Source organism: Pteropus vampyrus, unplaced genomic scaffold (assembly GCF_000151845.1).
Source record: "Pteropus vampyrus isolate Shadow unplaced genomic scaffold, Pvam_2.0 Scaffold4, whole genome shotgun sequence".
Lineage (NCBI taxonomy): Eukaryota > Metazoa > Chordata > Mammalia > Chiroptera > Pteropodidae > Pteropus > Pteropus vampyrus.
Window position 1 is genome coordinate 4,925,919 of NW_011888785.1, and position 13,609 is coordinate 4,939,527.

At 33.4% G+C, this 13,609-nt stretch overlaps 1 protein-coding gene across 1 annotated transcript in view; it reads left to right on the forward strand.

The window, feature by feature from the left end:
* Positions 1–13,609, forward strand: part of AGMO (alkylglycerol monooxygenase) — a 307,596-nt gene that overhangs the window by 73,765 nt on the left and 220,222 nt on the right. The window contains 1 exon segment of the mRNA XM_011364559.1: positions 2,445–2,457. Within this exon segment, the coding sequence (XP_011362861.1) occupies positions 2,445–2,457 (13 nt within the window).

Consider the following 13,609-nt stretch of genomic DNA (forward strand, 5'->3'; position numbering starts at 1 on the left):
GATCCACCCATGTTGTTGCAAATGGCAGTATTTCATCTTTTCTTATGGCTGACTAACATTCCATTGTAAATATGTACTACATCTTCTTTATCCTATCATCTATCGAAAGACTTTTTTTTTTCGTGTCTTGGCCACCATGAATAATACTGTAATGAACATCAGGCTTCATATATCTTTAGAGATAATGTTTTCTAATTTTTTGGGTAGATACCCAGAAAAGGGATTGCTGTGTCATATCTTCACACTCCACCAGTCACAAAATTCTCTCAATTTACTAATAAGACAGTATTGCATCTCTCCATCCTTTTTATTTCTACAGTTCTATCAGACTCTGTCTCTTATTATAGGGCTTAAGGAGCTCGGTTGAACAACCAAAGTTAATAGCCAGTAAGTGCTTCAGCAAGTGACTCAACAAACAACAATGAGTCTATGATTCCTAGTGTTTTTAGTCAGATAATGATTGGTATAATCCATTCATTTATTTTGTTAAAATTGTTTTTGTAACAGCTGTTGATTTTGTTTTTATATATGCTTTTACTTAATACCTGTGTTAGACATTATGAATAAAATTTTAACTGACTTTCCTCAGTTATCATACATGAAGATAATGTGCATCAATTTATTATTTCATCAGAAGGTCCATCTCTCTAGCTTTTTACAAGAAAAACTGCATTCCCATATTAGATTTTCAAATCAATCTTCAGTAGACACAGTAAAAGTCATAAGATATTAAAATAGCTAATGAAAGGGAACTTTTAAAAGTCCTCATTTCAAAAATAGAATGGAGAAGAAAGTTGAAAGTAAGCATGACGGTAGCCTTATTGCTGACAAAAGTGCTTTCCAGAAACATACAGCTACTCTAGACCATATGTGAGACTTTGTCTAGGTCATCACAGCTTTGTATTGTGCTAATTTATCAAACTAACCAAGTTATTATATACTCATTTTGTAATATGCAAAGAAAAAAACTATAAATTCTTACCTGAAAAGTTTACTCCTTAAATATGGTGTTTACATTAACGCACATAGAGAAGAAAAGGAAAACAGAAATCACCCTGTAATGCAAATCGAATTTTTAGTTTTCTGAGCTATTGTGATAGTTTATTGACATAAAACTCTATACTGGATATATATCTAGTACCTCCCCCCCGCCATTCATGGTTTCACTTTCTGAGATTTCAGTTACCCTCAGTCAACTGTGGTTTGAAAATATTGAATGGAAAATTCCCGAAATAAACAATTTATGAGTTTTAAATTATGTGCCATTTTGAGTAGTGTGATGAAATCTCATGAGTCCCACTCCTTCCCACCCAGGAAATGAGTCATCCCCTTATTCATCATTCCCACGCTGTGCACGCTACCTGCTTATTAGTCACTTGGTAGCCATCTTGTTATCAGATCAACTGTTGTGGTGTTGCAGAACTTGTGTCTAAGTAACACTTATTTTACTTAATAATGGTCCCAAAGTACAAGAGTAATGATGCTGGCAATTTGGATATGCCAAAGAGAATCTGTAAAGTGCTTCCTTTAAGTAATAAAGACAGAAAAAAAAATCTCATGCCAAGGTTGCTAAGATCTAAGGTAAGAATGAATCTTTTATCTAATTGTGAAGAAGGAAAAAGAAATGTATACTAGTTTTGCTGTCATACCTCAAACTGCACAAGTTATGGCCATAGTTCATAATAAGTGCTGGGTTAAGATGGAAAAGGCATTAAATTTGGGAGTGGCAGACATGAACAGAAAACCTATCTATATGTCTATTTCTATATCTATCTATCTATCTATCTATCTATCTATCTATCTATCTATCTATCTATCATCTATGTGGTTCGTTACTATCCGTGATTTCAGGCATCCGCTGGGGTCCTGGAACCTAACTCCTCTGAATAATGGCAGGCTACTGTATACCAAAGAAATCTGGCTCTATGAAATTATTGCGAGCAGATCTGTTAGGACATCTTGTTAAGGCAAAGGAAGAGTTACAAATGTGAAACAGACTATTAAGTCTGCTGAGGTCAAAGAAGAAGTTGAGTTTGTGTGGGAGGTGGTGGGGTCTTGCTGGGGTCGGTGGTGGGACAAATCCTTCACTCAGAACCTTAGGATCATACTATATTGAATGATAGGTATTTTCCTAAAACAGGAATATATAAAATCACTCTTCTAAAAGGATTAAATATCTTCATCTTCAATTATGTTTTCTTAAAATTATAGAATTACAAATAAGATTTAGTAAATTCGAATATAGATTTATTTAACAAATCCCATACTGCCTCAGAAAATAATATCTAAAAACTAAAGATACCTGTTATTTAATATGGTGCAAATACCTTGTGTAAAATTCTGGATTTTCTATTTGCCTGGAAGAGCCATTATAGGCACAGTGTTGGGGTGTAAATATCTGCAGAAATCCCGCTATTATTAAATTTCCATGCACTGTTGTGAAGTTTTACTACTTTTGTATATATTCAAAATGCCTTTTTTTTTTTTTTTTGGAAAAGGAAGAGCACTACAACACCTTTAATTAAAACATGTTTAATTGAGCAACACCTATGTCCAAACAAGTATAAATATCATAACCATTTATATCATCAGAACAAATATTGTAGCTGCCTTTCCTGCCTTCCTTTCCCATGAATTAAGCCTGAAGTGTCTGGCCAAGTTCTCCTCCAACAACAGAATCCCCTTGCTCTTAGGCCTTTAACGTTTCTTGAATGTACCATTTTGTGTCTCAATATGTTCCACATGTCCACATGAAATGGGGGAGCCACAGTAAATTCAACACATCTATTAGGGCAAGTAAGAATACAACATTTCATTGTTGTCTAGATGGTGCTTTTCATATAAAATCCCTTGAGAGACTATTATATTAAATAGGATTTACATTCTTCTGTCTTTTGTTATAGATTTTTAAATCTAGGAGTACTATAAAACTGTATTATCCATATTTAAGAATATTGTAATGGTATTTAAGAATCAATAGGTCCATGTTACTAAATACTGTTTTATACCTCTTATTTGTACTTAACTTGCTAAGATTACTAATCATTGTCTTATTTTTTGTTTTCTAGTTAACTTTATCTGTGACCGTTTACATATTAAAGGAAGGAATAGTGCTTAAGAAGTATAGGATTTGGACCTAGAATTTTGCTTGAAACTTTACCCTTTATCAAACCCTTATACAGTACTTAAAAAGTGAGTACTTAAAACTGCTTGAAATCCTTTACAGATATTAACTTATTTAACCCTACAGCAATACTATGAGGGAGATATGATTAGTAGTCCATTTAACAGATGAAGAAATTGCATCACAAGGATTTCAAAGTCACACAAATCATAAGTAGCAGAGCAGGAATTCAAACCCAGGCAGTTTAGTTTTAAAGTCTGTGTTCTCAAATTATTCTAGGCTGCTTCTCTGTTTATACAACCTTGGGCAATTTCTTTAACCTTCCTCAGCTTTTCTTCATCTATAAAATGGGGCGATTTACAGTATCTAGTTCAGACTTGTGAAAATTAAGTGTGATAATAGCTGTAAAATTCTTAGAGCAGTATTTGGCATGTAGTGTTAACTATTGCTATTTTCCATTTCATTTTCCCTACTGACCTTCTTCAGAAGCACTATGCTCCTGCCCTAATCAGAAATGCACATTTGAAGCTGGAGTTCTCCCCTGGCCAACTCCAATCCTCCTAACCGCTATCTCCAATCAATCTATGCATTGATAATGTCAGTACAAATGTACCTTTCTTAGGGAAGCTGTCCTGACCCTCCCACTAGGTGAGCACACCCCACCGTTTAGCTCTGGTTCCCTAGGAACTAAAGCCTGAGGCAAAGCATATGTTTTTTCTATTTAGCTGGACATTTTTGCAGGAAGTGTAATCCCAGGGAAGTGGGAGTGAGGAAAATGAAAGCCAGGCAATAAAGGAGAGAGATAGTAATACAACGAAGTACATTACTCAACTGGCCCCAGCCTCTTGACAAGCTGATTGTTCCTTCTCCTACTGAGTCTTCCAAGAATTTGGATAAACTCCCTAAGGGTTATCATAAGGGTTGGGGAGAAATAAGAATTTATTCTGCTAGTACTTGGTTAAAGATGCTTCATGATCTCTAACTCCTCCACACTTTTGTGTGTGTTCCTGGATGCCCAGTAGATCCACCACGGTCCTTGCTTTTATGGCAACTTTAAATACACGAGGTGAAAAGTTATAGGTTTTTTTGCAAAGCCTGGAGGTCAGACACAGTCCTTGTGTGATATAGAGACAGATGAGGACTAAAACAGCCACCACTGCAGGCTCCTGGGTATGCGATGGCGGCTGTAGGTGGTTGCAGTTACAGCATTTTTGGCCTCATGATTTCGGGAAAAGCACAGACAGAATATCAAGCAAATCTAGTGCAGAAATTGAGCAGGGAAGGTGTGAATTTCAGGCCAGTCTACCCCATTGTACATATCTATAAATCCAGGTCCTTTTTCATACATAGTGTTTACCATAGTTTAAAATTACATTTTATTTATGAGATTGTTTATATTAACTCTTGTTTTCTCAGTCAGACTGAAAGAATTCTGAAGGGTAGGAAATGTGCCAGGTCCAGGTTATTTGGATTTGAATGCTGGCCCCACTATTCACTAACTCTGTGTCCTTGGACAAGTTACTTCACTTCTCTGTGTCCATTTCTGCACTTGTACATTAGGATAAAGATAGAACTGCCATAAATATTAAAGGCAAGGGAATAAATATTAGCTCTTGTCATTGTCACTGCCATCATTATTATCACTGTACCTGAGGCAATTACCACAGTGCCTGCAGAATAGTCTCTGGAATGATACAGAACAATCCACAAGGCCTGAGATTTTGGTCTTCTCCATTCATTTTTGTACCTCCAACATATTATGAGAATTAGAAGCATAGTAGGTGTTTCAATAAGAATGTTCAGAATGATTAGATGAATGAGAGAATGAATGCCAATATGTTTGTTCCATTGTGTTCTTGAAAGCGTATCTTATACTGATTTAGGAAAGGTTTCACAATAGTCCAAAACAATTTTTACAATAATAAACTATTAATTTGGGGTCGTACTTGTCTGAGACACATCTTTAAGTAAAAAATGATAATATTAGTAGCATAGATGGACTCCTAAATATATGAGACTGAGTATGTCCTATGCTAAAAATGGTTACTTTGGGGGATATAAAGTTTAGTGTTACTGAGCTTCCTTCTTTGGATTATTAAAATAAAAAAACTCATGTTCTGTCTTGAATGGAGACTAATACAAATTGAAGTATGGAATTTTCCAACATTAACATATGCCTTGATAATGTAAAATTACTGCTGTTTCCTCTAGTATTAAGCCATGTAGTAAGTTTTTGAGATTAACCATTATGCCCTTTTCTTATTATAACCTTCCACAAGCATTTAAATCATGATCAGAGGTTTACATTTACAAGCAGTTTCTGTTTTTCTATCATGCTGTTTGATGGATACTCACAAAGAAGACCTCCTGACTGAATCAAATTGAAAAGGACCTGAACTAATGAGACTGTAACTACATGCCATGGAAATGGGTTTTGGCAGTGCCATTTATTAGCTGGGCAATCTTGGCAGGGTAATTTTATTCTTTGAAACTCAATTTACTCTTTTGTAAAATTGAAGCATCAATACTAATCTTATAGTGATAAAATATCATAAAATAAAATAAAATAAAATAAAATATATTACCTATGGGCTATCAGATCCAACATGTCAACCTCTGTTGACTAATGTGGAAAGATTTATGTGCTTATTCTGATTTAAGATTCAAAGAGTGTTTTTGTTTGTTTCTGTAAGGCAGCATTGAGAAGAAGGGGAAGGACATTTCAGGAAGAGAAAGTAGCATAGATTAGACCCAGTGAGCTCATATCTAGTAGGTTTGGCTCGCAGTGACTTACCCAACCTATGAAAATTAGTGACAAGAAGAGAACATATAGAAAAGAGGCCGTACCTATACAAATGAAATATTATTCAGCCATGAGAGAGAAGGATATCCTCCCATTTTCTACAACATGGATGGACCTTGAGCACATTATGTTCAGTGAAATAAGTCAGACAGAAAGACAAGTACTCTATGGTATCACCTATATGTGTAATCTAAAAAAAGTCAAACCTTAAAACACAGTATAATAGTGGTTACCAAAAGGTTGAGCCAGGGGAAGAAGAATGATGGTGTTTAAAAATACAAACCTGTAATGAGTAGTAAATAAATCATAGGTATCTAGGGCACAGTATAATGAATATAGAAAATAAAATTGAACTTTAATTATGTAATGTGTTAAATATCACTATGTCAGCAATCATATTACAATATATGAATATATCACAGTAATACACTTTAAGTTTAAGATGTACATTAGACTTACATGTTACATGTTGAATTTATTCAAGAAAAAAACTCAGTATAGACTTCAAGCTTTTGGGGGGTCATATTACTACTACAGTAAATTTCTCTAACAAAAGACAATGTTTCCTGAGCTACTTGATTTAATTATATATATAAAAAAGACATGGCAATGTGAATTCAGTGATGTGTCAAGCGATCATTGACTTCTGGTCTGTACTTGCAAATTGCAATGAACATAGAGCACTGCTTCTTGCCAAAGTTACTTCATTTCATGTTATTAATAACAAAATGTTGAGTTACTGTTTCTATTTAAGAGTTATTGTCCTAGAGATCAACAAGTGTCATAATTACTTTTTTTGGCCTAGTTCTCAGCATTTATTCTTTTGTAATCGTACTTGGTGACTCTTTTTTAAGAAACAATCCTGCGCTTATTATTACAACAAAATGCACGACACTTGTAACTACTTGTCTACAAGTAATACCATCATCTAATATCCTGAAACAAACATGAACCTCACCCTAGATTTTTCTAGCCCTGTTTCATTGAATGTTTTTATGTTAGAAGACATTCCTCTTGGATTAACCAACTGACTCTTTTTGAGACTTTATTGGCCAGTCTATTTCATGGGTTGAGAAGAAAGTATAACAATAGAGAAACTGCCAGAGGAATTAAGTATTTCATGAACGTTGGTATGACTTACCTGTTTAAAAAATTTTTATGAGGATTTTTTTAATTTCCAAATGTACTATGTCGCATGCAGCACACTTGAGATTTATTTTGCCTAAAAGGATTAGCTAAAGTCTCTATTTTAAGCTGTAGACTTATTTTGATATTTAAAAGACCATCAGCAGCCAAGTACCTAGTTAACTTATGGCAAGTGACCAAGTAGCTCAGGCTGATTCATGTTTTCATGGAGGGAGGAGCTAAAAAGACTCTGGTAAACTCCTGGTTCTATTCCAATTCAGCCAAAACAGTGGACAAACATTAACTCTAATGGGCATTTATCTCAGTTTTGCTTGAGGAATTTATGAAGAAGACCTTCATTAAGTAATCAGGATTGTATCTTACTTCTTCAAGCAAACAAATAAAAAGGCTAAGAAATCCCCTTGGCTATTATTGTAGCATATTATTGAAAGAGTTTGGTTAATGTTTCTCATGCTTCAATTTGTCAAATTATGCTCTAAACTTTAGTCAGCCTGCTGAAATACTCCAAGGATGATATTTTAATCCTGCATCAAAGAACGTGATACAGTATTAGAACCAAGAATAATCAAATACCACTTTAAGGCTCCCCTGCTCAGTTTTATAGTCACAATTGTTTAAAATGGTCATAGTAGTCCTGTACCTGAATATTCAAACTACAATTTTTCCATTACTTTAACATTCATGTAGAATTCAAACACAATTATTTTTATTTTCTGGACTGTTTTCTTTGTGTCTTAACTGACCATTTTTCTCCCCATTTGACATGTTTTCCATTCCTCTCTACCTGATGAAAAGGCTCAACTCAAATTTTGCTACTGTTTTAATTCTTTCTAAAAAATTATTGCATTGTCCAGCTTCACTCAGCTTGATAGAGGCATTGGCTCAAGCAGCCCATTGACTGTTTGATAAACTTCTTGAGGAAGAGAAGGGACCCTATTTAATTTTTTTTCCCTTGGATCTCCAGTGTTCAAAAGATGTTTGTTAGTTTTTCTTTTCTCTTGAAAGTAAACTGAACTAAATAAAATTACAGAATCTTAAGGACAACCCAATTTATCATCATCATCATCATTATTATTATTATTATTTTATTAATGTCTGTGTGTGTGTGTGTGTGTGTGTGTGTATTACCAGTAGGGGTGGGGGTTGAAAATGGGTGGTGGAGGAAGTTTTGATCTTTTCCTCCAAGCAACTGGTAATATAGTTTAGTAGGAAAAGGAGAGAGTAATTATCAAGTAAGATTATGTAACTTGTTAATAGTGAAAATAATACTAGTATGTTCTCACTGCTTCTAGTGTGCTTCCTTATTGAGGTCCATCCATTGCCTCTTCTTACAAAGAAATTACCTTTACTTACAAACCAGTATTTTATACTTACTGTTTTCGTATATCTTAAATACTCAGTGTGTATTGATAAATCATTACATCACTAATAGGAACACTAAAATTTTATCCAGTGATTCAAAAGTAAAGGACAATGAAATGTACTTCCTTTTTATAACTTATTTCAATTATCTAATTCATAGTAATCTCATACCCCAGATGTTCCCATCCAGTTAACTTGATTTATATCCTATAGTTTAACTCTGTGAAAGGGAATTATTTCAGGGAATCTGACAGCCTACCATACCACAATTTATGTTTACTGACTTCTCCTACCCACTGGCAAAGTTGGCTCAATGAGCATTAGGAAATGTCTTTAGAGGAGACAGGATTGGCTGTACTTTGTAGAGTAATTCATTTTGTTTTATTTTTCTCTCTATTTAGCATGGGTTCATTTATTAGTCCATACTATTCTATTAGAGTAATTGTATATGTGAAATGTTCATATAGGACATTTTGGCCAGTTACAGATAGATAGAGCTTAATGTCTCTTTGTACCTGTGACAGAGTTCTATAAGAGAAATTTATAACTTTTCACAGTTAGTGAACCAGAAAGGTATACAACTTTAGATAGAGATGGTACATATCTAGAGTTCTTACATGTCTTGCAATTCTCATGACTGTGATTTAGCCATGCCTATTAACTTATATTTTTAGTGTTCAGTAGTCATGGCTTATCATTTTGCTATAAAATATATGGATTCTTTTGTTATTTCTTTGTATATTTTAGCACTTAATTGAATGTTTGAATGTGTAGAAATTTCTCAATGATTATATGCTATAGAAAGAAAAATGTATGACATTAGTAGAACTGATTTTCCATCAGACTGATAAATAATCTCACTGACATATTTGATGGAACAATTATATTTTATTTGTTGAAATTTTATAAGCTCGAATCTCCTATCTTTTTCAGAACTTCAAATAATTTAGAATAGAATTATTTTACTTTACAAAATTTTACAATACCTCAATGTCAACTGATATTTCTTGAGCTCACATTGTATGTTAGGCATAATTCAGCGTACTGGGGAGACATACAATGAAATTTCTGATATTCACAAAAACTTGCTTAGAAATTCTAAGTTGATGTAGGTGATATATGAACCTACAGTGTCATACATATTTTGTGTCTTCTTTTCATTTTGGAAAATTTTTTACCTTTTTCAAGTAGGATTCTTTTGGGTCAAACTTAGTATCATTCAACCTTAAGTTTGTGAACCTGTAGTCATTTGCAGAACTATTATGAATTATTTGAAACATTTGTAGTGCATAAATAAAGAAAATGTCTTATTTCATTTATTTCAGTGTTTGTAATATTTGTCTATCATGACATTGAATTTCTAGTCTTTTTGCCAAATATAACCACAAAACAGTATTCTCATTTTCCTAGGAGTCCTGAGAATTTGCACCACACTTCTTCAAGTAAATACATGTGTAAATACATGAGCTTCTCAGTCCCCCAAAGACTCTGGTTTTCCTTTCTTGGCAAGGAAAACGAATTCTAAAATCCTGAGTCATTTACTGAGTATGCTTTCCTTCTGATCTCCCAGAGGTCTGATCAACAAAGTGCTAAAAGACGTGCTCATTCTAGAGAGACCAGCCGCCCAGGTCTCTCTGCAGGAAGATTTGATAAATGTTAATGAAAACTCCTATGGCTTGGATATAGACAAGTTAGAACTGTGGTAAAATAGACCCTTCATGGTTATCTTAATATCTAAGTAGATCACCATATCCCATAGTTTTTTACTGAAGCTCTCTTATGCTTGACCTTAAGCATAACCTATTATAGCTATTATTAAATAGAGGTGGTAGAGATGAAATTTTGACATTGAGAGGAAATATGAATGAAGCTGTTTCTCTTCATCCTTTATTTAACATGTGGTTTTTGAAAACAGAAAGGGTAGGGATCAAGGTTGGGCAAGCATGTTTAATTAAAAAAACAAAAACGAAATGTAAAATTAGATAAATAGACACTTTGAGACCTCAGGTATCCCTATTGTTCAAAGTTGTATCCCAGGACCGCAAAGCACTGAGCAAGCTTGCTGCACCCCTAGTTAGCTCAATAGTTACTTATAAATGAATAAAAATTAAATCAGTGAATGAACAAAATAATAAATGAAAATCCTTAACAAATATTAATTACAGTATAAGTTAAAATTCAGTATTGACTATGTTCTATAAAATATCCTATCCATCTAATATAATTTAGTATGATTAAGGAGATTATTTCTTAAACAATAATTATTACAGTTTGCCTTGTCAAATAACTTGACGTGTGGGTATCTCTCTGATTTTACTCCTATTTTTCTCTCTTAATTTAAACTGAGTAAAATATATACATTTTTAAAAACTTTATTTAGAACCATTGTAAAATCTACGAACACAAATTATTAAATTCATGGTTTGGGCAGTGCGATTTTTTTATGACTGTTATGTTTTTTGTTTTTTTTTTAAAGGAAAAATCAAACCTAAATTTTGCCCATCCCTTAAAATCTGAAAAAGAATTATTTTAAGATTCAGAGAAGTTCATTCCAGGACCTTTTATGATATCTATGCCTCCCTGGGGAGAGGGCAGGAAATGAGAGCATTCTGAACCTGACCACTCTTCCTCCCTTCGGTGTCCTGAGGCCTTGCAAAGGGCCTCTGTCATCTGAGAACTCCCTGGAACCCCTGCCCACAAGCACCTTTGCTCACTGCACCACTTACACTGTTTCTACACAAATCAACCGTTTTAAACCAACTTTATTGATTTATTCATTACAAAAAAAAATACCTTTTTGTCAGATCAACCCATTGGATGATTTAATTTGCATAGGCTTAACCATGTGTGTACACAGGCACAGCTTAAAGTATTAAAGTGATGTTTTAAAATAAAAAGAAACACTAAATTTTTTATGGGATAGTTTTAAAACAGGATATTTAGACGTGAGCAGTATTGCAAATTATCAAATGCATTTACAGGGGTTCTGTATGTATTAGATTGAACTATTTGATATTGCTGATATTTGAATGCTTCTAACCTAAAACAATGTAATTTTCCATGCTTCGATCTGACACACGATAGAAAGTAACTCCCTAACATAGGCTGACATTTCATAAAGTTTGAAGTTATGTTAAGCTAATTAAAAGAAGAAAGAACATGTTGCAAAGGTGATAGAGGGGAATGTCCTCTTCGTATTTGGAAGCAGAATTTCAGGGTTCCACACTCGGTTCTATCATTTAGTGATTGTGTAAATTGTAGGCAATTCACTAATCCCCATTGATTATCAGTTTTCTCTTAGATAAAGCAGAAATATTAATAACACCCTTAATAGTTTTAAGGATTAAAGGAGATGATGTATGTGAAAGTACTTTGCAAACCATAGAGAGCCATAAAATCCAAGATAATATGCAGACTTCTGTTTAATACTGTCTAGCAAAAGTAAGATGAATAATGAGAAAAGCAAGAAAACTTTTCTCTAGTATAATAACTGATTCCTATCATAAAATGAAAAAAATGTAAAATATTATACTTGTTGCTTTATAAGACAGACATCCCATGTGCATTTTTAAGCTATGATATCTGCCAATAAAATTCCCATGCTAGGCCATTCCTTTCCTATGAAAGCAAGTCACACCACTCCCAAGCTTCATGCAAACTGTCAGTACCATCTAAAAATATTCCTGCATATTATGAATTAATGCTTCCCTCTTTGACATTACAATATCGTTTTTATATACTCTCTCAGTGCTTTCCTCTAAGTACAGTTTTATTAATGCTCATTTTTGGTACAAGACAAAAAAATCTTTGCAAATATTTGTTCTTGTTTTTCTTTGGAACTGTGAAAGGAGACTGCTGGCTGTTGAAGGAGGGACAGGATGTCTTTTTTGGGCTGTGGTTGTATTTGGCTTGATCCGCTGAAGGAGAGACGGTGCTCTTAGGTGCCAATATTTGGTTAAGAGCTCACAGCAGAAAAATAGCTACTTCGGTAATTCAAGTGACACTTTCTTGTAGGCAAGTGAGAGAATAAACAGTACTATGAGCTAAATAATCTTTTTTTTTTTTTACACTGTAGTTCTAAAAAGTTTTATGTAAATTTACCCAATTTACTTTACTATATAATATGTAATTGAACTAATAATTTTGAGCATCACAGATGAGTTAGTTTTTCAATGTATGAGTATCTGTTCTAAAAAATAAAATATGGCAAAGCTGTGACATCTGCATTAACTGTAGAACTAGATAAAGTAAATATAGATGGCAGACATAATTTATTCTTTATATTTGCGCTTTCTCTGTAAAATACAACTGTTAGGCTTGATAGTTGGAGTCCAAATATTAATGATACTTTACTTATATGTTCTATAAAAGGCATTTACATTTTAAAGAACTAATTATTTCCTAATTCAAGAGAACACAGAAGAGCTTACTTTCTGATTACAGTGTAATAGAAGGTCCTTGAAAACTTGAGAATAGCAGGTAGAGCTGAGGGCAAGATGAATGAACTGAACACAGAAAAACTGGAAGTATTTCTCCACTACTCAAGAATCTCTGGAGAATTCTTATAAACTCCAAGCCAACAACGGGAGAATTTCTTCCTGATCTATAGTATTCAAAGTGTCTGAGAAAGATAGAGGTCAAAATAAAAAATAATAATAATAAAACAACAATAGCAACAAAAGAAACTTGACGCAAACAGAGACAATACAAGGAACAAAAGTATATAGTTTTTAAATCTTATTATACACTGTCTTTAGAAGAGAAAAAATAGATATTGTATTTACAAAACAAGAATAGAATGCTGTATTAAAAATATGCAAGAACAAAATTGAATTCTTAAAAATTAAATATAGGAGAACAGAAAAAAATAAACAACTCCAAACAAACTTTGGAAGATGAGAAAATCTTCCGAGGGATAAAATAAAAAACAAGAGAAAAAAAAAACCCTAGAAATGAGTTAAAATTTTTAGAAGATTAGTCCAGGAGCTTTAAAATGTAACCAATTTTTTTGTTAAATTTAAAACTTTATTTTTATAGAGCAATTTTAGATTCACAGAAAAACTGAAGGAAAGATACACACAGAGATTTCCCATGTACCCCCTCATGCCCTTCCTCATTATTGACATCCCCTCCAGAGTGGTACATTAGTTACAATGGATGAACATACTCGGATA